Consider the following 24,278-nt stretch of genomic DNA (forward strand, 5'->3'; position numbering starts at 1 on the left):
TCCACAGCTTCAGCATTGAAATGGCCTACATAAAATGAACATTTCACATCACATTTTGGCATTTAACATCTAATTTAGGACACTGAAAAGAAGAAAACTTCTGTAAGCTTCTTTTTCAAATTCTAAACTCGGAGCTTGCTTTGCCCAATGGTTGATATCTATATAAATTACTAAAATATTTATATATAATATTTTTTTCTTGACCATTGCTGGATCATTCTTTATTCCACAGGAAAGTTTGTTCTACTACATGAAGAAGCTGCATAGTACCAACATAACAGAAACACTTCCTTGCCTATTTGGGAAATCAATTTGGCAATGTCTTCCAGATGTAGTCCCATTAAAACCGATAGCACTAAAGACTACAAACAGAAGCAAAGGTTTGCAGGATGGCACTCTATGTTGTGAAGAAGATGGTTACATGTTGCTTAACCACAGTCTGTAATCCCAAAACTCTTTTCTTTTTTTTTTTTTTTTTTTTTTTTAACATTAGCATTGCTTTGTACAGGAACAATAAGTACATACCCAAGAGTCTGGAATTTTGAGACACCTAGATAACGGTAACAACAAACTTATCTGGGGAAAAAAAATGAATCTAAATATATAATACAAGGATGAGAAAGGGGGGTCAAACAGTATAAGGCAGAACTGCATACCTCCTAGCACCTTTGCATTTTTTCTGGATAAACGCTGACTTTTTGTTCTATCAGTGCATTGCATTTATATAAAAAATACATTTTGATCAAAAGTGCCACTTGGCATGTCAACATTTGAAGCTTATCTTTGTTGTCTCTTTTCTTCTTCAGCAAGGACAGGGCCAGTAAAGCAGTGTGTGTTAGTTATGCAAGTTCCTAAAAGGCACTTTACTGTTTTCATATTGGACAACAATGAGGTACATATGATATATGTCTAGGTTTCATTGCTGTCAAACGAATAGCACCATATTGTGTGAAATTAGTTGAAATTCAAAAGTCATTATGTTTTTCTCATACAGACTTGACAACGGCTAACGTTTGAGCGTAGATCCCCTGCTTTCAAAGTTGAGGGAGTTGGTTTCCTATTAAAAAAAAAAAAAAAAAGAGAGAAACAGAATTAATGACAAGACCCGTTGACAATTGTTGATATCAACAGTTGGTTTTCAGGCTTACAATTGACAGCACAAATTTTGCATGCAGCCAAATGCCTCTTTAAGCTGCACTGAATCAAGGAGGTAGCCCTAAGATCTCCCACTTATATTCACTTTCAAGTTTGACCACAAGCTATCACAAGATTAGTTTTACATATTCCAGTTACATCAAAATTCAGTTCTGTCACAAGGCTGAACACTTTCTTAACCAGAAGACACTACCTATTGAATCAACAGTTTGAAAACATGCTGGAATTAGGGTAGTAAAAATCTTAAGGCAAAAATACTGAAGACATTTGACCATTCATGAGTTTCTGCTAACTCTCCAGACTTTTCAAAAAAACAAAAAGCCAGTGAAGGAAATTATGTGATCTTGTACAGAAAGACAAATCTTTAGCCTCTAACCTATCACAAGGAGTTACTCCTCACAACCATAAATGAAGCTTTCAAATAAAAGTGTGCTTACATTTAATCTCTAGAAAGGATTAAGAGTTTATAGGAAACTGAAGTGTATTTTTGAATTATCATAGCAGAGCAGACATCCTGATCTAGATTATTTTATTAACTCAAGATACATTTTGTAGCCAGAACAGGGAATGGAGTTTATGTGTCTCAGGGTAGGACTTAATGAATACAAACAACTATAGCACCTACTCCTCTGATCAGCTTTCCTCTTTCCTAGGGAGCCAGTGCTTACACCAGCATTGGAAAATGGGCTCTTTCAGTAGTAGCTTCCCTGATTGACAGGTTTATCAGAGCCCCAGTGATAATCAGTCCCAGTGCTGAATTGTTCTGCCTACTTAGGTGACAACTATCTCAGAGAGTCAAAAGTGGCTGAACAGCCCACTTCATTCTGACTGAGACAGGCTATGGAGCATTCACAGATCTAGACAACACAAAAAGATGAAGGGTACCAGACGAAAAGTACCAGAAGTGGCAGCCTGGACTGCAGTGGAAGAAGATGCCTGCCTGCACTTCAAAGGAATGTCTGCTAACTGGGTAAGCTATACAGACCTGGGAACTGGTCTTTATGCTAACATATTAATGAAATTCATATGGAACAAATTAGACTGTGTTGAGAAATACTTATGTGCAGGAGACCAGAACAAATCCTACTATCACTTAATTCCTGAAATTAGAACCTCATCAGGACTGAAGAAATGCCTACGGCCTCTGTCTTCAGCTGGATTTTATTCAGACATATTTCCTCCAACATTAGGGAAGGTAAATAATTGTTCAGCTTGCTTAGTTCACCACCTGCACTAATTTCAAGTGGTTCTATTATGTGCTAACATACACCAGGGGGAATGTTACATTCTAACTTAATTTCAATCAGTATGTCAGCCTATGCCAGTCACAACTCAGTGAATACAATCAAACATAGTGAAAATGCAAACATTTTTAAGATTATTCTGAAAAGCATTGTAAACACTAACAGAAGACACATTCATTAATTCCCCCAAAGCTATTATATTTTATTCTTTTTGTTACAAAAATAATTAACTGCTTATACTTAACCAGGCTGGGGCACAGCCAATACTTGAACCATGTATTACATTCTAACAATACTTCTCTTATTCAGTGACAAGACTTGACTGAGTCTCAACTACTGATAAATAAATCATGAACTTACTTGAACATCTCATTCCTCTCTATAGTGGCAAGCCAGAAGCTGTAAGCATTTGCATAATAATTGCAGGTGCCCCGACCATGGCATTCAATGAAGGGAGCACTTCGAAACTCCTCTAGGCAGGAACCAGGAGACGCCAGGGCCTGGCCAGAACCTTCCGCACCAGCACTGGTGTGCTAGAAAAATGCAAAACCATCAGTCAGAGAGGGACTCTCTGCCTCTTCTGCCACAACACCTATTTGCTCTCTTGCACATATTTCTTCGCATTCCTCTCCTTGTCCTCTGTTGTGCCCACCTGCTGTTTTGCCACTTAGCTCAAGAAGGAGCAAAGAAAGTGGAACAGAAGGTCTCCAGCAGTGGCACCAAGTTCTCTTGCTTAATGGCAGCACAAGAGAGCAGCAACACCAGCTGGAGGGCAGCTGTTTGGACATAAATCCTGCAGGACAGTAGGACCCAAGCTGTCTCTATGTGAGCAACAGGCCATGGCCAGCTCTCTGGCCCAGAAGGAATCCAGACTGATATGATTTATACCTAAATTGCTCAACCCAACTCTTGTTCCACACCATAGCAGCATCTCTCCATCTAGTGCTGATAGCTCTAGATCCACGCTGCTTCTCAGACCATGCCCAGACCTTGCGTGGGAGAGCTGCTGTTGATGTAAGTGGTGAATATGATATGAAGCATGTTAGTAACTAACCACTACAGCAGACTGCAGAATGGCTCTTCCAGGCTACTCCTTAGTTCTATTTCACTAGCATATAAAGCTGAAGAAACTAGGGAAAAAAGATCAGAAACACCATTTGAAAACTGCAGGTGTATTCATATAAAATGGGAAGAGGACAGGCACTGATATGCTACCACTTTAGGAAGCTACTGCAACATAGACGCAGAAGGACAATGGAAAATTATGCTTATTTTCTCACTTATTCAGCAAGCCGTGTGCATTTCTTCAAAAGTGAACTAATAATTGCTATTGCATTGTTTTCATTTAGTAATTAGCCAGAATCTTTTTGAAGTCACCAGAAAGCGTAGGGGGTCTAACACCCTCCTAAGACCTGAAGCAGCATAGTCAGGTATTAACTTTCCCAGAGCAGAGCACCTGAAACAAACACTTTTCTAGCTCAGGTTATGCCCTAGCCCACTTACCATGACAAAAGAGTAACCAATCCAAAGTGAACTCCAGCCTTCAGGACACTGTGGTATTTGAATTGTTTGACTGTGAACAGCTATTACCATAGCAGGAGCTTCACACACAGAGCATCTAGAAAGATCAAGACATGAATAAACTACACGCACTTGGTGAATAATACTTCTCTTTTTCCAGAAGTTACTTTCGTGAAGGAATCTTGAATTAGAAAATGTCACATTCAAAAACAAAGGAAAACCAAAATCTGCTGTGACCACCTTCAAGAATTCATTATCCTAAACATAGCCGTGAGAGATTTCCAGAGAGAAAGCTATCCCTCTGGAAAATGTCTTATAAAGGTAATCACTGCTAATCTAATCCAATGCGCTCTTCTCTATGCACTTTCCTTCAAAATGGCTTTTATTTGTACTTTTATTTATACTTGTGGGTCTTCATCTCCAGTAAGAGATTTCTAACAAAGTAACCTGAACAATGAACTTGAAAGCAACTCTACAGAAAGCTATGCAGCACCTATGCAGTATCTTTTACTTTTGATAAATTCATTGTGTCTCAGAACTACTGAATAATCCAATGACCAATCATGTCTTCAAAGGAGAATCATAAAAAATTAGTTGGACTGGAATTTTAATAAGGGAACTGGTAATAGGAAATTTGGTAGATATAATCCATTTTTTCTTGTACAACTCCTAAATTGGCTATTGCATTTAGCAGTGATGAAAATGATTCAAAAGAGCTAGTTAGAACTAAACTCCGATTTCTGTCACCAGAGCAGTGAAAGAATCAAGTATGAAATGGATTAAGTTGGATTCTGAAAAATGCACAGAAGCAAAGGAATTCAGAATGAAAGACCTCTATTTCTGACTTGTGAAGACTGCTTTCATACCTACTGCCTTCATCTTTAGTGCAGAACAAGACAGTTATTTTAAGAAACACATCAATGAAAGAGTAAGTTAAAAGAACATAAAGCTGCCTCTATTCTTGGAGTTCTGCTTTGCTTCAAGAGATTTCTGGTATTTCAGTGGAAAGCCTTACATGAAAACAAGTCCCATGACCCAAGGCAGCATGTGAACTTCTACACCTTTTCAACTTTTGGACAGGGAAAACTGTTGGCTTAAAAGTCTCAACTAATAAAATAAATTGAAAGAACAATCTTCTCAGATTCATTGCTGGTTTGCCAAAAAAAAAAAAAAAAAAAGTTGTATTACGATTATCTCACTCTCTGTTATGTCTGAAAGGAGAAAAAAAAACCATACATAAACATATATATTTAAATACGCACATGTACACTTTCACAATGCAGAAACTACTATATATGTATAACCTAAGGCAAAACCTTGTCATGCTCCTGCTCAAGCAAGAGTTTCAAAAGTAGTTGTTAAAGGTTATTTTGCATGCCTGATTAGAGATGACATAGAAGGAGAGCAAACTTCAGAGGCTGATCATTTGAATTTCTCTGAAAGTCAAGCCCCTTCCATTCACATCTAATGAACAACCACAAAAGTAAGAACCAACACAAACATCTAGATCAGGAAGAGCTGATAGAAATTAGAAGCAGTGACAAGAATCATAGTAACGACTGTATCTAATGATTATGTTGTTATTTAAGTTGGAGATTGCCTTGTCAGATTCTTATCTAATGAGAGTGGTACAGTTCACCACACTCTTGCTCACAATTCTACCTTCAGCACTGGGCATATTATGGAGAGATGGTTCTTGCTAGTGGCCTTAAAATTTAAAATGGACCAGAAGTTCAATATTCTGGATCGATGCAGAACAGTTATAACTGGTAAGTACCACACTTTATGTTAGCTGAGAATCTGGAGTTATTCAGAAATTGATTCTACAACTGTGCCCTTTGATTTAGACAATAATGGCTGTATTCAAGCAGTATGTTCATAACAATGGAAGAAACCTGGCAGTCTACTGTACAATAAATAATGCTACCATTTTCAAACAAAAGGAAACTGAGATTCTAAAATGCTTCTTGCTAAGGCTAGTAAAAAACAATAAAAAACCCAACCAAAAACACAACAGAAGAATTGTTCTGGACAAGAATTGTGCATAAATTCAAAACTTTTTCTCCTTCAAAGTACATCAGTGTTTGTAAAACATCATTTCAAAGTAAAATTTTTCATTTCAATCAGACTTAAAGTAGGCTATTCATTTGGGTTCCCCCCGCATATGAATTTATTTTTGATCAAATTCTAAACTGAAAACATTCACACATGGAAACATTTCATCAGAAGAACTCAAGCTCTATATTTAAAGGCAGGAAATAAATAAATAAATAAGTAAATAAATAAATAAAGCCCCACAAACACCCAAAACACATACTAAAAGTCTTTTCCAAACAAAACAAAACAAAAGTACCATACTAATTTTTCACATGCTTATTCATTTTACAAACACAGCAGAATTGAAACCATACCTGCTGATGAATGGTCTGATATTATCACCCGTGATAGGAGCCATGTTCATTGGCATGGGTTCAGGAGTCGACAGCCAGTAGGAATAGTCGTTCCTTGATGCAAAGTTACACACGTTGTTGATATTGCAGAATAAGAAAGGCATGGTACTAAATTTACGAAGACAGCTTCCTGCCGTGCCTGAAATGTTAAGTGAAAGGTTAATTGCTAATCCACTTTTGTTAAGCTGTTGCCAACAGCCAAAATAATACTACCAAGAACAGCTAAAAAGCAGATCATAGAATCAGTCAGGGCTGGAAGGGACCACAAGGATCATCTAGTTCCAACCCCCTGCCATGGGCAGGGACACCTCACACTAGATCAGGCTGGCCAGAGCCTCATCCAGCCTGGCCTTAAACACCTCCAGGGATGGGGCCTCAACCACCTCCCTGGACAACCCATTCCAGGCTCTCACCACTCTCATGATGAAGAACTTCTTCCTCACATCCAGCCTGAATCTTCCCACGTCCAGCTTTATTCCATTCCCCCTAGTCCTATCACTACCTGACACCCTAAAAAGTCCCTCCCCAGCTTTCTTGTAGGCCCCCTTCAGATACTGGAAGGCTACAATAAGGTCACCTCGGAGCCTTCTCTTCTCCAGACTGAACAGCCCCAACTCTTTCTGTCCTCATAGGAGAGGTGCTCCAGTCCTCTGATCATCCTGGTGGCCCTTCTCTGGACACACTCCAGCATGTCCATATCCCTCTTGTAATAGGGGCTCCAGAACTGGATGCCGTACTCCAGGTGGAGTCTCACCAGAGCTGAGTAGAGGGGGAGAATCACCTCCCTTGACCTGCTGGCCACACTTCTCCTGATGCAGCCCAGGCTCTGGTTGGCTTTCTGGGCTGCAAGTGCACACTGACAGCTCATGTTGAGCTTCTCGTCCACCAGCACCCCCAAGTCCCTCTCCTCAGGGCTGCTTTCCAGCCAGTCACTGCCCAGCCTGTATTTATGCTTGGGATTGCCTTGACCTAGATGCAGGACCTTGCACTTGGTCTTGTTGAACCTCATGAGGTTGGCTTGTGCCCACCTCTCCAGCCTGTCAAACTCCCTCTGGATGCCATCCCTTCCCTCCAGCGTGTCTGCTGCACCACACAGCTTGGTGTCATCAGCAAACTTGCTGAGGGTGCACTCAGTGCCTCTGTCCATGTCACCGACAAAGATGTTGAACAAGAGTGGTCCCAGGACTGATCCCTGAGGGACTCCACTTGTCAGTGGCCTCCACTGGGACATGGAGCCATTGACAGCCACTCTTTCATTGCAGCCATCAAGCCAGTTCTTTATCCATCTAGTGGTCCACCCATCAAACCCATGTTTCACCAGATGACACTTGCTCTGGAAGGCCCAGTTCTCTCAGAGGATGTGAGTTCTCCTAGCTCCATAGGAAGTAAAAGGACAATGCATGAGTAGCCCAGTCTTGCCTATTATGGAATAACTCAGGTTGGAACAGATGTCTAGAAGCCATTTATCCTAACCTTCTGATGGTTAGATGAGGTTGCTTGTATCCATAGCTAGTTGAGTGTTGAGTATCTTCAAAGACAGATAATCAACAGTCTCTCTGAGGTCCCATCCCAGTGTCTGAGCATCAGCATGGTAAAAAAGCTTTTCTTTAACTGCACTATATGTTATACTTGTGTCTACTACTTCTTCTGTCACTTCTGAGAGGAGATTGGCTCCATCTTTTCTACCCTGTAGACACCTACAGACAGCAATAAATGCCTCCCCTAAATTTCTGTTGAGGCTGAGAAAATCCAGTTCTATCAGACTGCCCAGATGCCACTAGCCAAGGTCAAGCAGAAGCAACTTAGTGTTTCCCAGGAGCAAGGAAGCCAAAAGAGAGAGACAGAAATTTTTCTTTACTGGCTTATGTTTGTTATCTGTCCAATGGATTGTTTGGAACTTATCATTATTTTCTTTTTTACACCCAATAGTGATTTATTTACATTCTACCACTTTTTGCTCAAGATCTGTGGAAAATTTTAAAGGTACAGCCTGAAACTACCACACCAAGGGTCATGCCTGGTGCAGCCACTGTTGTCTTGGAGGTCTTTTGACCTATGGATTTCCAGGCGTTGATACAAATGCAGTAGCTCACAATTGCAGAATGGCTTTGTTAATGACAGTGTCTGTCTCTATGCTATAATGTCCAGCTCCTCAAACTACAGAGGTGGTGTGCAGAACATTTCCAGGAGAGCACTATTTCCACTCTACACCAAACCATTACTTGTACCAATCTAGAAGCCATAATAAAGCACCAGCTAGCCAAGAATAATTATCAGGGGCTTCTTTAATACAGTTCTACAAATGAAAGAAACATTTGGTTTATAATGAATTCTAATTTGTTTTCTACTTACCCAGATCTTGGCCATGTGCTCTTTCATTGCCTTGCACATAAAGCAAGGAGTAGCCATGGTAAATCAGCCTTGTTCCAAATGGACATGATGGTTCTTCAGTGGTTTGACTGTGTCTGGTAACAAGGAAGCCATGAGCAACAGATGGTGCACCTGGTGGGCCCATAGCCCCAGGCAAACCTTCAGGGCCAGGTGGACCAGGGAATCCTCTGGGCCCTACAACACAAAGAATCTCCTTTTATCTCTACAGACAGCAGCACTCCAGCTACATAACTGAAGAAGTAAAATTAGATCCAACATCTGATCTCCTGTTATTTTTCTAGGAAGAGATCAAGTCTTTGAAGAGCTTACCTGGAGGACCATAAGGGCCAGCTTCTCCTTTTTGCCCAGGTTTGCCATCAAATCCTGGACTACCAGGTGGTCCAGGTACACCTGAGGGTCCTGTCACCCCTGTTGAAAAAACAAGGAATAATTATTACTGGCTACTGCATCATTTTAATTCTGACTTTTTGGCTTGTAACAACAGTACAGCACAAGCACACATCAGCATAAACTTAACTCCTGCAGATTCAGTGCATCTATTTCAATACCTAGGGCACGTATGTGGGTTACTGCAGTTGAAGTGATTATAGTAGAGAAGATCAGAGAAGTAAGCAGAGGGTGTGCTTCTAAAATGTCTACTATTCACCTGGAATATGAAAAGGAAGGGCAATCTCTTCCCTCTCTGTTTATCATATGACTCAATCAAAAATAGACCATAAAACAGGGGGGTCATGAACAGGGGGAAATATATTCTCTTAGATCCTAAAAATCTTCTAGTGCCTAGTCTACCATCAGCATATTTTTACATTATTTAAAATGTATCTCTACTGGAAAGTTAGAAACGCTCACCTTGCTGTCCTTTGGGACCTGGAAGTCCTGGGAATCCTTTGAGACCAACTGGTCCTACAGGGCCAGGTAAGCCAGGATCACCTTTAACAAGTTGAAAATCACCTGGCGGGCCTGGTGGGCCTTGTAAACCTGTCAGAGTTAACAGAGGAAATCAGCACATATTTAGTATTGCACAATTAAAAAAAAAAAAATCAAGAAATCAATGTTACCTTGTATTGTCATTTATATACTCAGAGAATAGACAGAGTCTATAGCTACAGGGTATCAATGCATCCAAGACGTTCTACATGCACTGAGAAGGGTCATACCTGTCAAGAAGCCAAACCTCGAGTTGACTCAGGGTAGAAGACAGCAGGTTCCAGCCATAATAGAAGAAATAGTCTGGGCTGGGCCTCTACCACTGAGAAGCCTCTGGTAACACCTAAGTAGCTACGCATAGTGCTGCTGAAAACCATATTGCTACCTCCTATATTCCCATCTCCCACCAGAAAGGACAGAGCAGGCCCACTGGTGTAGCTCAGACCAGAAGCACTGCAACCAGAAGGTGCATACAGGGAGCAGCACCCACTGGGGGTGGCACAGGCAGTTTGTGCAGAAGTTCGCTCAGAAGAGATGCACACTGCAGTTGTCAGGCTGCTGCCTGCTCTGCTCACCAGCAGGCTTAGGTGGCAGCCCAATGGTCACACCAACTAAATGATCACTATGTGAGTCTACCCAGAAGCTTGACATCTCCAGGGAATTAGAAGGATCACGTCTTTCAAAAGAATTACCATTGTTTAAGTGACTTTTTTGTTTTGTTTTTGTTTTTGTTTTTTACAGTCTGTAAGCTGGCTGTGACCTTCTGAAAGAAAATGGAACCACTGGAACTGTAAGGCTGAAACCCAAATGGAAGGACTACAGCCTATCTATGTGGATGTCTCCACTGAAACAGGCCTCCAAAGGACTCAAACAGATGTCCAGACCTTAGGCTGGAGGAACTTCCCTCAGTAAGTTTGTGGATGACAACAAGCTGAGTGGTGCAGTCAATTGTTAGAGGGAAAGGATGACATGCATAAGTGGACCAGGGTGAACGTCATGAAGTTCAAGGCCAAGTTCATGGTCCTGCACCTTGGTCAGGGCAATCCTCAATATCAGTATAGACAAGGAGATGAATGGATTGAGAGCAGACCTGCAGAGAAGGACTTGGGGATCCAGATAGGTGAAAATTGGATATGAACCAGCAAGTCATACTCTGGGCTACATTTAAAGAAGCATGGCCAGCAAGTGGAGGGAGGTGATTCTGCACCTCTGCTCTCAAGAGACTCCACCTGGAGGACTATGTTTACAAGAAAAATGTGGACCTTTTAGAGTGAGTCCAACAGGGTTATGAGAAGGATTAGAGGGCTAAAAAACATCTCCTATGAAAAAAGGCTGAGATAGTTAGGGTTGTTTAGCCTGGAGGACAGAAGACTCCAGGGAGACCATTTTGTACCCTTACATTAATTAAAAGAGGCTTATAAGAAAGATAGAGACTCTTTATCAAGGCCTGTAGCAATAGGACAAGAGGCAATGATTTTTTTTTTCTTTTTGGTAAAGGAGGGTAGATTTAGATTAGACTTTAGGAATAATTTTTTTTTTTTTTTTTACAGTGTGTGGTGAGACATTGAAACAAGTTGCCCAGAGAAGCTGTGGATTTCCCCATCCTTGGAATGCTTGAAGCTGGATGGGGTTTTGAATAACCTGATCTAGTGAAAGACGTCCCTGCTGATGGCAGAGGGGTTGGACTAGATGATCTCTAAAGGTCCCTTCTAACCCAAACCATTTTACAGTTCCATGATTGTAAATTATAATGACAGAACTTCATTATTGATTTTTCAGAGCAGGAGATAAATACATTCACTCTCTACTCAACATTTCAATGTAACTGGACATTCAGATGCTGGTACCATGATATCTAGTTTCTTGTACCCGTTTACATTGAATAAAAGGGGTAGGGAGATGTCCATTAATTAGTCACAAACAACCATTGTAACAACATCTGGGTTAAAAATGGCAAGTCTTTATACAATACCTTTAGATCCAGGAAAACCTTGATCACCTCGCTCACCCTTAAGGCCTGGGAAACCAGGGGACCCTTTTGGACCTGAAATCAAAAGAAATATTTACATGAAAATTCAGTAATTTCTTGGTATAGAAGGATATGTGCAGAATAATCATATGCAACCCCATGATCATTTAACTGTTTGGAAGAACAAGATACAAAGAACAGCACTGTTACCACAGAAATGATGACTGAAAAACAAATGTATCTTACTTTAATTGATCATATCTTTCTCCAAATTACCAGAATACATTTTTCCTACTAATAACTGCATTTTTAATGCACATGGTGTTTTCCTGCATATGATGGTGACAGCAGCAGCACTTTAGTCAACAATGGAGACATATTGAGCCCATGTTTCCTCAAATATGGCTATAACATTTGCCTTCCTAGTTCTCAAGAAAATCTTGAAGACTCTGGACTGGTAATGTGTAAACAACTTATTTTATATCCACCTTTTAAAGGAAGTACAAGGCAACAGACAAAAACCTTGAGAGAAGTCTCAATGTCCCTGTATGCTTTTTGATGCAGCTTTCAATATTCTATTTCAACAGTTTGTGACAGAGTCAACATTCCCTGAGCATCTCTTTTTGAGAGAAGGAGGATATGAAAGAGGTATCACGGTATACTTTTTCGGAATACAGTAGATTTTCTTCTCACCTGGAACACCTGGAACTCCTGGAGGTCCCAGATCACCCTTTGGACCAATACCTCCTGGTAAACCAGGACTACCCTGTATAAAAGAAAATATGAAGTATGGTTAGCCTACACTATTGTGATGACTCTTAGGCTGTGTATTTTTGCAGACCTATGTAAAAAAAAAAAAAAAAAAAAAAAAAAAAAAGAGAGACAGAGAAAGCACTAAGTTTTTTAAGGAATGTTTATTCTCTACCATGATCAGATGAGAGGCTTCTCTTACAGGAACAAGTGCAATGCCTTGTTCTTATTAAACTGTTTTTTGCCTTGCCAAGATACTAGCTCAGAATAAGGTCTCACTAACAGTATAGCTAATAAAAAGGTTATTCTACAATGCTATTATGAAAAACATCACTAAGCACAAAAATACCAGCAAATACCAATTTCAGTGCAGCCCCAGCAGATGTTTGCTACTTAGATAATTAAATGGGAAAATTCTAGAGCACAGCAGGCTTGAAAACTTCTACATTCACATGTGGAATGAAATGAAATGTGTTCAACAGTTTATAGTCCTTTGAAGATTTTTATTTTTCAACAGGGCTAAAATACTCAAGGACTTAAACACTTCAAACACAATGCAAACTCTTCCTTCTCCCTTCACTATTATAAACTGTTCCTCTGAAATTAATGGTAACAAGTTAATCGTAGCCTCACTGCAAGGAAAACCAAGCTCAGACTTCCAAAGACACTCTAAAGAGTCATCTAATGACTGCCAATTTCCTTTTCTTGTTTGTTGCAAAAAGCTTGTAAGTGGAGTTTAGTTTCTCCCTAATTACTGACTCAAGGTAGAAGAAATTACTAAGCTCAAAAATGGATGTCAGCAGTGAGACTTCCAAACTTACACCAAAGAAACACTACCCTTGGATTAATAAGGAAGGTAATAATGAAGAAAGGTTTCCTGGTTTCCTTCAGTCACATATTCACAGTATGCAAAATTGTCTAAAGAAATGGCCCTCTCTTTCTATCATTACACATGAATTTCTCTTGCACAGAACAGCAGAGCTAACATTCATTCAGAAGAGAGTCATGGGTCAGATAAAATCATTAAAAGGAGTTTTAAATAGTTAATTTTTTAATAACAAAATGCAAAAATTTGTAAGAGGAGTTTATTGGAAGCTGTCTATCAAAATACTTTTTCTGCAACAGCATTCAGTTTTGGAAACTTTTTTTTAACTTCCCATCAGATATAGCTTGGCAAACAACATTTTGTTTTGGATCTGTCCCAAACAAACCAAAACTATTTCAGTCCATTAAAATGATGAAAATGGTTTTTTTTGTCATTTCAGCATTAAAATGCACAGATAAAGCAATGGGATTTGTATTTCATAGTCTGATATCTGGATTCACCTTTTTTTGGATAGGATTTTTGGACAGGCTGTGTCATCCATATAATAAAACCTCCTTTCTGATATAGATTACAATGTACCTGGTGACCTGCATGAGCAGTTGAGCTGCAATCAAGACAGGAGTCTGTCACATTGAGGAAGATGAAGACCTTAGAAACCCATCTTAGTATGTATCACGAAAGGAAGTTAATATTGAAATAACTCAATGGAGCATTTCACACTAAGTTAACAATATAACACTAAGCATTGTGTCTCAAGAACAGCAAAACATTTCCTTCTGACTGAAGACATGAAATCAAAATCTTCTACATTTTGTATGCTTGAAAAAACAGTCTTAAACTGGAATATCAGCTCCTGAAAAGCTTTAGAATTTCCTGTGGTATAGAAATGTAGCACTCTGCAGGAGTATTGCAGGGAAAAAAAATATACTGGAAAGTTATTTTAAAATTTATTGCCTTCAAAGCTGACGTAATATGATATATTATATGATGGTAAGATACAAAGACATAGCCAAGTTCCTGTGTCAGAACACTGAAGTAAAATCCTTAATGTCTTTGTGAAGTGACTTCTGGATGCAGCAAAGGATGAATTAGATCTTTGTCAAGAATCAAGAATAACGTGGACCTCTTAAGCGCACTATCACTATTCTGCGTACTTCAGAGTCTTCCTTCCTTCTTTCTACATGCTAGGAATTGTTGAGTTCATACCTACCTACCTTCTTATTCCTTCTTCCAAAAAATTTATTATTTTGTTAGTGGGAACGAGGAAATTAAAAGTTAAAGTATAGAGTGTGTTCTTCAATGTAGAAAAAAGGCAGCAGGCATTCTGAGAGAAAAATTAGAGAAGAACAACTATTCTGTATGAGTGTTGTCCTTTTCTACCTAATTCTCCCTAAAATATAGTAAAGGGATGCTCTTAGACCAGGAAAAATGAATAATATATGACAGAAATGTATTAAGGGCATTGCCTGTTTGTATTTCTAAATCAGCAACTATATTTCATCACTGACAGTACTGAAAGTACATTTTATTTGAAAGGTTTCATAACAAAACCAAACAGTTCAGGTATTTTCAGAAGGCAATTTATTATGAAATATTAAACCTTTAAAATTAACTACTAATGCATTTGCAGGATTTATAGATGTACTGCAGCCATCCTGTACCATTAATACACTGTAAATTATATTCTGGGTGTTATATGTTACCACTCACTATCTATAAATTTCTAATAAGTTCATTAGCTTGCTGGAGCTTATTTGTGGGCAGGCTTTAAAAGGAGAGAATTGAAATGTTTTCAAGCTGACTTCACACTACCAGCAGTGAGTCCAAAAGCACTTCGAGCATAAAGAATCATTATTTTGAATGAGAAAAATCTATGATTAATATAGCCATTAATTACAAATAGCTTTCAGCAAATCTGGAGTATACTGAAAGTAACTTACTGGCAGTCCCTGGAAACCTGGATCACCTTTGACTCCTGGGCTCCCAGGAGTCCCAGGCCAGCCACTGCTTCCCTGCTCTCCTTTGTCCCCTTTCAGACCTGGGGGCCCTGGGGGCCCTGTTGGACCAGGTAAACCTACAAACCAGAAGAAGAGATTATTTAGTGGCAAAATTTGTTCAGAGCAGTACCTGATGCAGGAGTTGAGTTGGCTCAATCTACAGAAGGACAAAGCCAAAGTAGTTATTGCAGTAACATTTCAAGAAACTAAGTAGGAAAATCTGTTGCAGGGAGGTCCATATGACTCCCCATCTGACTGGAGACCTATCATTCATCAGCCTGTGGCTGATGGAAAACAACGGAGAGTTTTCTGTATGTGCAGAACAAACAGATGGTGTGTTCACAGGTATGAATGTGTTAGAGACACATGGCAGCTCTGCTCTCCTCTACTCCTTAGCCTCTAGCACAGGGCCAATGCCAAAGGTAAGGCCACATTAGGCTATTTTAAAATACATTAATATTCCAAGAAGCAGGAACACATCATCATGGTTGCCTCAAAACAGTGAATAAAGTCCAAAGGGAAACACATGGAAACAGGAGACAAACTTCTCAATGATAGGAAAACTTTTGGACAAACCAGCTGCTTGAGGACAAAAAAAAAATCATTGTATTCTAGAATATAATTCCAAATGGCCTATGGAAAGGGAGCTTTCCCCTGATCTCTGAGATGATGATAAACAAAGACATGCAATATTGGTAATATTATTAATTAATTAGGTGAGCTTTGATTAGAAGCAGTACACTAATACTAAAGATAAAGAATTACCTGGATGGCCAGGTTGGCCTTGAGGTCCTCTGTCTCCTTTAGGGCCCTCAATTGCACTTCCTGGTAGGCCAGGAAGGCCTTGGCTGCCCTTAGGGCCTGGTGGACCAGCATATCCTGGTTCTCCTTTGAGACCTGGGATCCCTGGACTTCCTGGGGATCCGGGAAAACCCACTTCACCTTTTGCACCTAAGATTTGAAAGAATCCCCAAAACATGATTAGAAAAAAGAATAACAATCACTGAAACCTTCTGCCTTTTTGTCTACTCATAGCAAGCTGTCTTCCTTAAGAAAATACTGATCTTGCCTTTACACATTTTGCATAAAAATGCAAAACTTTATGAAAAGTGTGTTATTTTTCTCATATTTTATGTCATAATATGGAAAAGACTAGTTTGACTGACATAACTTTTCTTAGCTAAACTGATCACTGACCTATTTTAATTCACTCTAGAAACAGATGATCACTCAGCATCCCTCTATCAGTCCTTCCACAAGGAATGTAAAGCCCCCAGACCTGTACTCCATTATAACTCTTATTGTCCTATGTGAGTAACAGATGCTTTTGCTTGACAAAAGGACCTGCTCCTGGAGAAAAAGGAATTATTATTTTTTTAACTAAAATCTAGATTTAAGCACTTAGCACTTACTTCCAGGCTTGCACAATTAGTTAATATTTGTGATTCAGTCAAATATTAGATCATGATTTGGCAAAAAGAATATAGGTTAGCTGGTATAAGTATACTAATAAGAGCAATAAAAAGTATAAAGAACACTATGCTTGGCTCTTTGCCTAAAGATGATGGCAAAGAGGACAGTCTTTAAATCATGAGGGTTTTGGTTTTGTTTTATTTTTCTTTGATCTACAATACCATTGGAACACAAATTATGTCATTTGCATATCTATTTACTTTAAAACCAAAAACAGGAAAAATGAGAGAGATGGGTGAGGTGGGAAAAGGGCTCTAGCATTTTACATGCCTTACTGAGCTGTGATTAGAAAATTTGCTTATTAAAATAAGTTCTCTAATATTAGGGCTTTCTCAGCAATCTAATGATTGTTAATTACTCTTCAATAGTAAACAAAAGAGATGCAGAAATTCTGGTTTATTACTTGAATTATCCACACAAATGTCCTGTATCCTTCTATGAGAACAACTGAGTAAGGTATGATGTCACATGAATTTCACAGATGGACTAGTTGAATCTTTTTTGTTTTCTACATGTTTAAAATTGAAAATTTCTTTAATTGTACAAAATTTCCTTTATAAGCTGCAGTTTGATATTTCTTCACTACTGTTATCTATTGCAGTCTAGCATCTAGGTCATACTTATTTCGTAAAACGGAGCATGGTGCGTCACAGACATTGAACAAGCACTGACTTGAAGCCAATTAAGCTGTTCTCACATCATGGTGTGGTGACACACTTTGCAAAGACCACAAGAGGTGTTGAAATTGGAATGGTTATGTGCCTGTACCCAAACTAGTAAGTCCTGAGTCCAGGTAATAGCAGTTTTCAGTAAGATTTCATCCGGTCTCTGCTGTCCTTCGTATTTTACACCATGCTCCTGTGCATAGCTTAGACATGCTCTACAGAGAATAAGTATTTAAGCAATGAATAAAATTGCACTTGGGCTGCACAACAGACTCAGGTAAAATACTTATGGTGGTATCCTGCTGACAAATCTACCATCCTTAGCTCACTGCTGAACAAAACCTCACTAGACTTTGATTCTTGGAAAATTAGTAGGAAACCAGAAATCCTTGGAGTCAAAAGCACAGCACACAAATATGGGAGTTATTCATATTACCTCATCACAGCACAGCTTGCAGTAAATTCCACACTATGAATAATTACCTATTTTAGGGAATATCTAACTCATGTCCAAGATGCTGCCACTGTAACAGAAATTAGTATTTGAGGCTCTCAGAGTTTCTGCTTGCTTTGAAAAGGTATAGCATGTAAAAGAATGAAGCAGGAAGTATGTCTGAATTATAAAGTTATGATTCCACTGTGTTGGGAGGGAACTTTGCTGCATATTTAGAGAAGTGTTTTACCTTTATCTCCTTTTGCACCAGGAAATCCTGGAAGTCCTCTACCTGGAACACCTGTAATATAAAGACAGCTAAAAATTAGAAGATGGGACTGTATTTAAATTTAACCTGTAATAAACAAAACTCTACTAAGCAAATAAAAAAATAAGCTAAATAAATGGTTTATGCAAAAGTTCTTGAGGGCTGCAACTGTCTTTGTTGAGTATTAGCATTACATATAGCACAATGGGTTCTTGTATTATGGAAAACGCTACCCTAAGAAAAAAAGGCAGCCTGCTCCATTATTGCATAGTTAAGCTGGAAAATGGAACTTATTCCAAAACATGACAATTCTTTAAAGTATTGCCAGCTTTTGTGAAATAAATTCTTTCAAGTTTCACTGATTAAACAGAGTTGCTCATCTAAATGATGAGTTTTACAAGGATGGTTGACAGTCGATAGTTTGGAAGACACTGTACAAACTTTATTTTCTAAGGTTCTGTCCAAAGTACCTCAAAATTGAGTAGACCCCTCTACCAGCTACTTTTGTGTGCCTGTGCAGTTTCATACCCTAAAAAATTAATGTTAGTCACAGTACCTTGTTCACCCTTTGCACCATCTGCACCTGGAATCCCATCATAACCTGGTTCACCCTTCTGTCCAATGGAACCAGCAGGACCCGGGACACCAGGTTCACCTGAAAAAGCATTGCCATTTTCATTTCACCTATGAATCATCCAATTTTATTTTTATTTTCTAAATTTTTTTTACACATCCTTTTTTCCCTGTAAAGAAAGGCTTAAATTAAGCTTTTGTTCCCACAGAGACCAAGCAAATATTGCATGATGACTTCAGTGTGACTTTTCTCTGAGATTACTTCTGAATTAAATCAGCATAAGACAGGTTTTACGGATTTTGACATCATTATCATGAATCACAGTATGTCACAGTGTATATTTACCTTGTAAATAGCACAGGCCATTGTCCAATGAAATCAAATTACAGGATCACAGAATCATAGAACAGTTTTAGTTGTAAAGGACCCTTAAGATCATTGAGTCCAGCCGTTATCTAACTCTACCAAGTCTGGTGCTAAACCCTTAGCACCACATCTATTCATCTTCTTAACACCTCTAGGGATTCAAGCACGCCCTGTGGAACCTATTCAAGTGTTTGATAACCCTTTCAGAGAAGAAGTTTCTTCTAATATCCAGTCTAAACCTGCACTGGTACAACTTGACGCCATTTCCTTTCACTCTATCACTTGTTATTAGGGTGAAGAGAACAACCACCACCTCACTACAACCTCCTTTCAGGTAGTTGTAGAGAGCTGTAAGGTCTCACATCAGCCTCCTTTCCTCCAGACTAAACCACCCCAATTCCCTCAGTCATTCCTCAGAAGACCTGTTCTCCTGACTCTTATTGCCATCTCTGGACCCATCCGTCATACCAGTGTCTCTTGTAGTGAGGGTCCCAAAAACCGAACACAGTATTCGAGGTGTGGCCTCACCAGTACTGAGCACATGGGGACAGGCACTTCCCTGGTACTGCTTGTCACACCATTCCTGCATGTGAGATGATGTGTCCTGCAGCCAATAATCAGTAATCTAAGAACACGGGGTTCCAAGCTCAAGAATTTTATAATGGCAACAGATTTACTCTCCTCCCTACTCTATATCCTCTCTAGCAGCTGAGCTAATGTGCTGATTCAGGTTTAAAAACAACTTTATTCTTTTTAAATCAACTCAGAAACAACAGAACTAACAGCAACAGCTAGTCTTGTGGAAGGTGATAAAATCTTTTCCACTAACAGGGCAAAAGAAATAATTAGCACCACACTACACTGACTCAGATTTACCTGGGAAACACCACTGTCTGATTTTGCTTATGAAATGCATGAAATGCAAAATGTACCAGGAAATATCTGAGTCAAAACGAATGCAGAATGCCATAGGATTTGTTTCAGTTGCTGCCTGGAGGTGAACAATACTAGGAACAGCATCTGGTGCTTTGTATTTTTTTTCCTACCTGGTTCTCCTTTTAAACCCGGAATGCCACTTAAGCCAGGAAGTCCTTTTTCACCCTTTTCTCCATGACGGCCAGGGCTCCCTAAGGAAGGAAGAAGATAGGGGTGTACATGTGGGATATTTGGTGCAAGTTCCACATTAATTTTTCACTGTAATTTCTGTTTCATCAAAGCATAAACACTTGCCTGGAAATCCTGCCATGCCAGGGGATCCTTTGGGACCTGGAGCACCTGGCATTCCAGGAATTCCTGCGCTGCCCTTTTCACCCTTATCTCCAGATAAGCCTGGACTACCAGTTCTTCCTGGTTCTCCCTAGAAGAAGCAGCACACATTATAACATCCACACATCAATTCTGAAACAACTTTTTCTGTTTGCAGCATTAGATGTCACCTCTCAAACCATCAGACATGAAGAGTTTCATTCTTTTTCTATTTAGGAATAAAGTAATTTAGCATTAAATTCTGCTATCAGAATTACTGACTTTTCCTGCAATTGCTAATACCTACATATGAGAATTGGTAGTTTTCTATCCATTACTATGACAGTTCCTACAAAGTCTATTTCCAAATGAGCTTCTTAACTTACTTATTACACTTAATCATCTTCAAAAAAACCTTTCTTTTATTGTCTTCAGCAAGTTTGTTACCAGATTAATAAGTTTTATTTTTAAAATTTTTACTTATAAATTCACGATTACTGTCATTGTATAGCAAGGAAAAGAAATGTGAAAAAAAAGAGAATTCTATTAGAATCCTATTAGAGATTAAATTAACTTTACAGACTATTAATATGGTTCTCTTTTCAGATATATCTGAGCATGTTACAGTTTTTTGTTTTTTGGGGTTTTTTGTTTCTTTGGGTTTTTAACTTACCAGTATCTCTGTAAAAGTATGAAATAATATTTCAGTATGATTATTTGTTCTATTTCTAAGAAGCCTCTTTCACTTTATTTCTTTAGTATTTTTAAACTTTTTCCCCTTGCCCACATTTCTGGTGCTGCAAATTAGCCTATTCTGAAGAGACAGAAGAAGAACAAACTCTGCAGACAGTTGTCCCATCAAACAGAATGCAACTAAACCTGCACATATGCACATCTTTCAAGTTTCTCATAAAGTATTTAAATGAGCATAACAGAAAATATAATAAAATAGCTTAAAGGCCAAGAGCATCTTTTCAAATTATGTATTTGGCAGAGACAGACTATTATATCCTATAGAGTGCAAATACCTTCTCACCAGGAGCTCCTGGAATGCCAGTTCCAGGAAAACCTGGCGCTCCTTTGTCTCCTTTTTCACCTTTTTGCCCAGGAAACCCTGGTGTGCCTGGTGAACCTGGTACTCCTGGCAGACCCTTTTCTCCAGGTGTTCCTAGTAAGAGAAAAGGAAAAATGGGTGTATCAGAACTAGTGGTAAGCTAGCAGTGTTGACAATGATTTTTCAGCGTTGCCTTAGCTATTCAGAGCTAGAAAAGCATCATTTGAGATTCACTTTCTAAATGGGACATTTTACAGGAATATAAGCTTATAAGAGAAGGTCATAACCCTGGATTCAGGGTATACAGCAGTCTTGCAAAAAATATTAATTGAATAGAAGTTTGTTTGGATAATTTCTAACAGGACGACTGAGACAAAGGGACCTCTGCTGTACCAAAATTTTCTGTCCCTTTTTACTGTTTCAGTCCTTCACCTTTGATTTCCCATATATGCTAAGCACAAGGCCATCTGAATGCAGAAAAAGTTTCTGTGTTGAGACATAGGCTCCCTCCACAATGACATTCTTTCCAGATCCCTGGTTTGCAATCAGTATGCAGTACCAAACTTCTCAGAAGAGGGAAAAGCACACAGGAAAGTCAATGCAGTTCACACACTAGCAGAGACAGGCAGACAAACTTGAAAGCCTAACTGCCTGCAAGAAATGTATAAAACCTACATATTCAGCTAAAGGATTTGCACATAGGAACCTTGGAAACCATTCTATTATTTCTATATCACAATAGGATTGAGAGAGCAATGTCCCAAAAGTCTAAAGTTCAGACCCTGCAAATAGTGCAATCTTTTAGTAGATGTACACCAACAAATATTACATACAGGTCTCTCATGTTCCATATTAACTTGAAGTAAACCTTCAGAGCAATCAGTACCTGGCAAGCCCATTTCACCAACTGATCCTTTTTGCCCTGGAACTCCTGGATCCCCTGGGAACCCTGGAGGGCCCTGATCACCTTTTGGTCCTACAGACAGCAGAGGAAAAAAAAATTAGTCCCATTAATGAGGATTAAAATACCCGATCAACAGTCTGTCTGTTGCTAATCTTTAGACATACCTGGAAGTCCTGGAGTACCAGGTTCACCATCCCTCCCTGGAATTCCTGGCTCTCCATAATCCCCACGCAACCCTTTTTCTCCTGTTGGTCCATGGTCCCCTGGACACCAAGAAAACAAACACAGTAAGACCACTCTTATCAAATTTTACTGAAATGTCATACAATAATCCTTCTAGTTCATTTTGGAACACTGTTGCTTCTCTCTGCTGAACAAGGAAATGGCTGAATTCAAGCTTCATATATTGTACAGTAGTCACACTTGAGTAAAACACAACTGTCCAGTCACTAAACCAGGGTTGAAGAAAGACTACAAACTATTACAATTTTACAGGTGCCTGTGCAAATTACAAGGCAAAAGAAACTTCTTCAAAAGAAAATGCAAGGGAACGTGTATTTAAGCTACTGAGATACTTCAGAAGTGCGAGAAAGTATCAGGTGTTAGCAGAAATGATTGATTTCACTGTTCTGCTATCTAAAAAGGTACATGTGAACAACCAGTTCACAGCCAGAAATTTGCTGTTTCCTCAATTCTATCTAATGTGAAAGCATCTTCATAATTCCAGAAGACTCCACCTCTAATTCTGCAGTGTGCTCCTTCTGCAGCTTTAGGATCCTCACTTTTTGGTTATAATCCCTTCTGTTAATGTTCCATATAGGTGCAGGGCAAAAGGCTAGTGAATACAACTCACTGAATGTTTTTAGTATGTAGATTTTATTTAAAACATCCCAAGATGTCAAAAACAGTATTTTCATTAAACACCACTGACAATCTCCCATAAAAATAGTGTTTTAGGCACAGTCTGTATTTTAGGAGCTTTTTAAAACATTACTGTTATATTCATGCCTAGAGAGATGAAGGCAGCTAACAGATTAAAGTTATATTCCCTACTTTCTGTGCTGGTAATAAGTATTTTTGGGTTGAAGAGGATGGGATGGGCAGAATAACAGCAGAGATTTTCAGAATGGGGTCTGTCTGTAACCTACCCTTCCAGGCTGTGTGAGCCAGGCCAATCTGCAGACTGTGTGTGGTCAGGAAAAGGTAGAGCATACAAGTTTGCAAGCGTGCATTAGTAGTGCTGAAGAGATGAAGAAGTTAGAAACCAAATAAATTAACCATTTGAATTTCTCATCAAAGGCTTCTTTATTGGCATGTAACCAGTGTGCCTAATTTGGATTTCTGGAAAGGAAATAAAACTAATTATCAATCAGTCAACCTACAGGCCAATAGTAGATAAGAAAAATCATGAAAAACAATCTATGTGGATTTGCTTTAAGGCTTTTGATACCACCATATACATCGAGATCAGAAACAAATGAGAAAAATTAATCTAGATGAAATCTCTGTAAACTGGGAGCCTCATCAAATACAAAAGTGCATCTCAGCTTAGAGGCAGGTGCATTCCATACTTGCTTCTACTCTCCCTTGCAGTCTCTGGCTGCCCAAGTTTGGGAGGCACTATGAATCTATATGCGTAGGCTTCTCTGAGACCCTGCTTGGGCACACAAGCCCACATCTCATTTCAACAAGTAGTCAGGACAAGGAGATAAGAGCTACTTATACTGGGAAAAATCTTCTGTTCCCATAGTTCAAATACGTCATAGTACAGTTATTGGTGATTCACTGTCAAACTGGAAAGGAGTCTTAAGTACTCTGTCCTGGGTGCAACAGAGAACACACTGAATAAATGCACAGATGACACTAAACTGGGAAGAGGTCAGAATTAGACTGCATCAGGCTTTTGAAGAGTTGGAGTAAAGGTTGGAGTAAAGGTTGAAAATCGACATAAGGAAATTTACAAAAACGTAATACACCATATATACTGTAAGGAAAAATCAAAAGCATGCATAGAAAATTCAGAACAATCACATAGACAGCAGTTCAGAAGGAAAGGACTAAGAATC

General features: G+C 39.1%; 1 protein-coding gene across 1 annotated transcript in view; it reads right to left on the reverse strand.

Annotated features, from left to right (window-relative positions):
- Nucleotides 1-474: 474 nt before the first annotated feature.
- COL4A1 (collagen type IV alpha 1 chain) overlaps nucleotides 475-24,278 on the reverse strand; it is a 128,528-nt gene continuing 104,724 nt past the window's right edge. Inside the window, exons 35-52 of the mRNA XM_054390955.1 lie at nucleotides 22,377-22,475; nucleotides 22,195-22,284; nucleotides 21,283-21,422; nucleotides 20,236-20,366; nucleotides 20,056-20,132; nucleotides 18,626-18,724; nucleotides 18,052-18,102; nucleotides 15,996-16,181; nucleotides 15,174-15,307; nucleotides 12,351-12,423; nucleotides 11,661-11,732; nucleotides 9,611-9,739; nucleotides 9,071-9,169; nucleotides 8,723-8,935; nucleotides 6,332-6,509; nucleotides 3,903-4,017; nucleotides 2,760-2,932; nucleotides 475-1,057 (exon numbers count right to left, since the gene is read on the reverse strand). Of these exons, the coding sequence (XP_054246930.1) occupies nucleotides 976-1,057; nucleotides 2,760-2,932; nucleotides 3,903-4,017; nucleotides 6,332-6,509; nucleotides 8,723-8,935; nucleotides 9,071-9,169; nucleotides 9,611-9,739; nucleotides 11,661-11,732; nucleotides 12,351-12,423; nucleotides 15,174-15,307; nucleotides 15,996-16,181; nucleotides 18,052-18,102; nucleotides 18,626-18,724; nucleotides 20,056-20,132; nucleotides 20,236-20,366; nucleotides 21,283-21,422; nucleotides 22,195-22,284; nucleotides 22,377-22,475 (2,141 nt within the window). The 3' untranslated portion in view covers nucleotides 475-975. The remainder of the gene's footprint in view (nucleotides 1,058-2,759; nucleotides 2,933-3,902; nucleotides 4,018-6,331; nucleotides 6,510-8,722; nucleotides 8,936-9,070; nucleotides 9,170-9,610; nucleotides 9,740-11,660; nucleotides 11,733-12,350; nucleotides 12,424-15,173; nucleotides 15,308-15,995; nucleotides 16,182-18,051; nucleotides 18,103-18,625; nucleotides 18,725-20,055; nucleotides 20,133-20,235; nucleotides 20,367-21,282; nucleotides 21,423-22,194; nucleotides 22,285-22,376; nucleotides 22,476-24,278) is intronic.

Source organism: Indicator indicator, chromosome 1 (assembly GCF_027791375.1).
Source record: "Indicator indicator isolate 239-I01 chromosome 1, UM_Iind_1.1, whole genome shotgun sequence".
In the NCBI taxonomy this organism is placed as follows: domain Eukaryota; kingdom Metazoa; phylum Chordata; class Aves; order Piciformes; family Indicatoridae; genus Indicator; species Indicator indicator.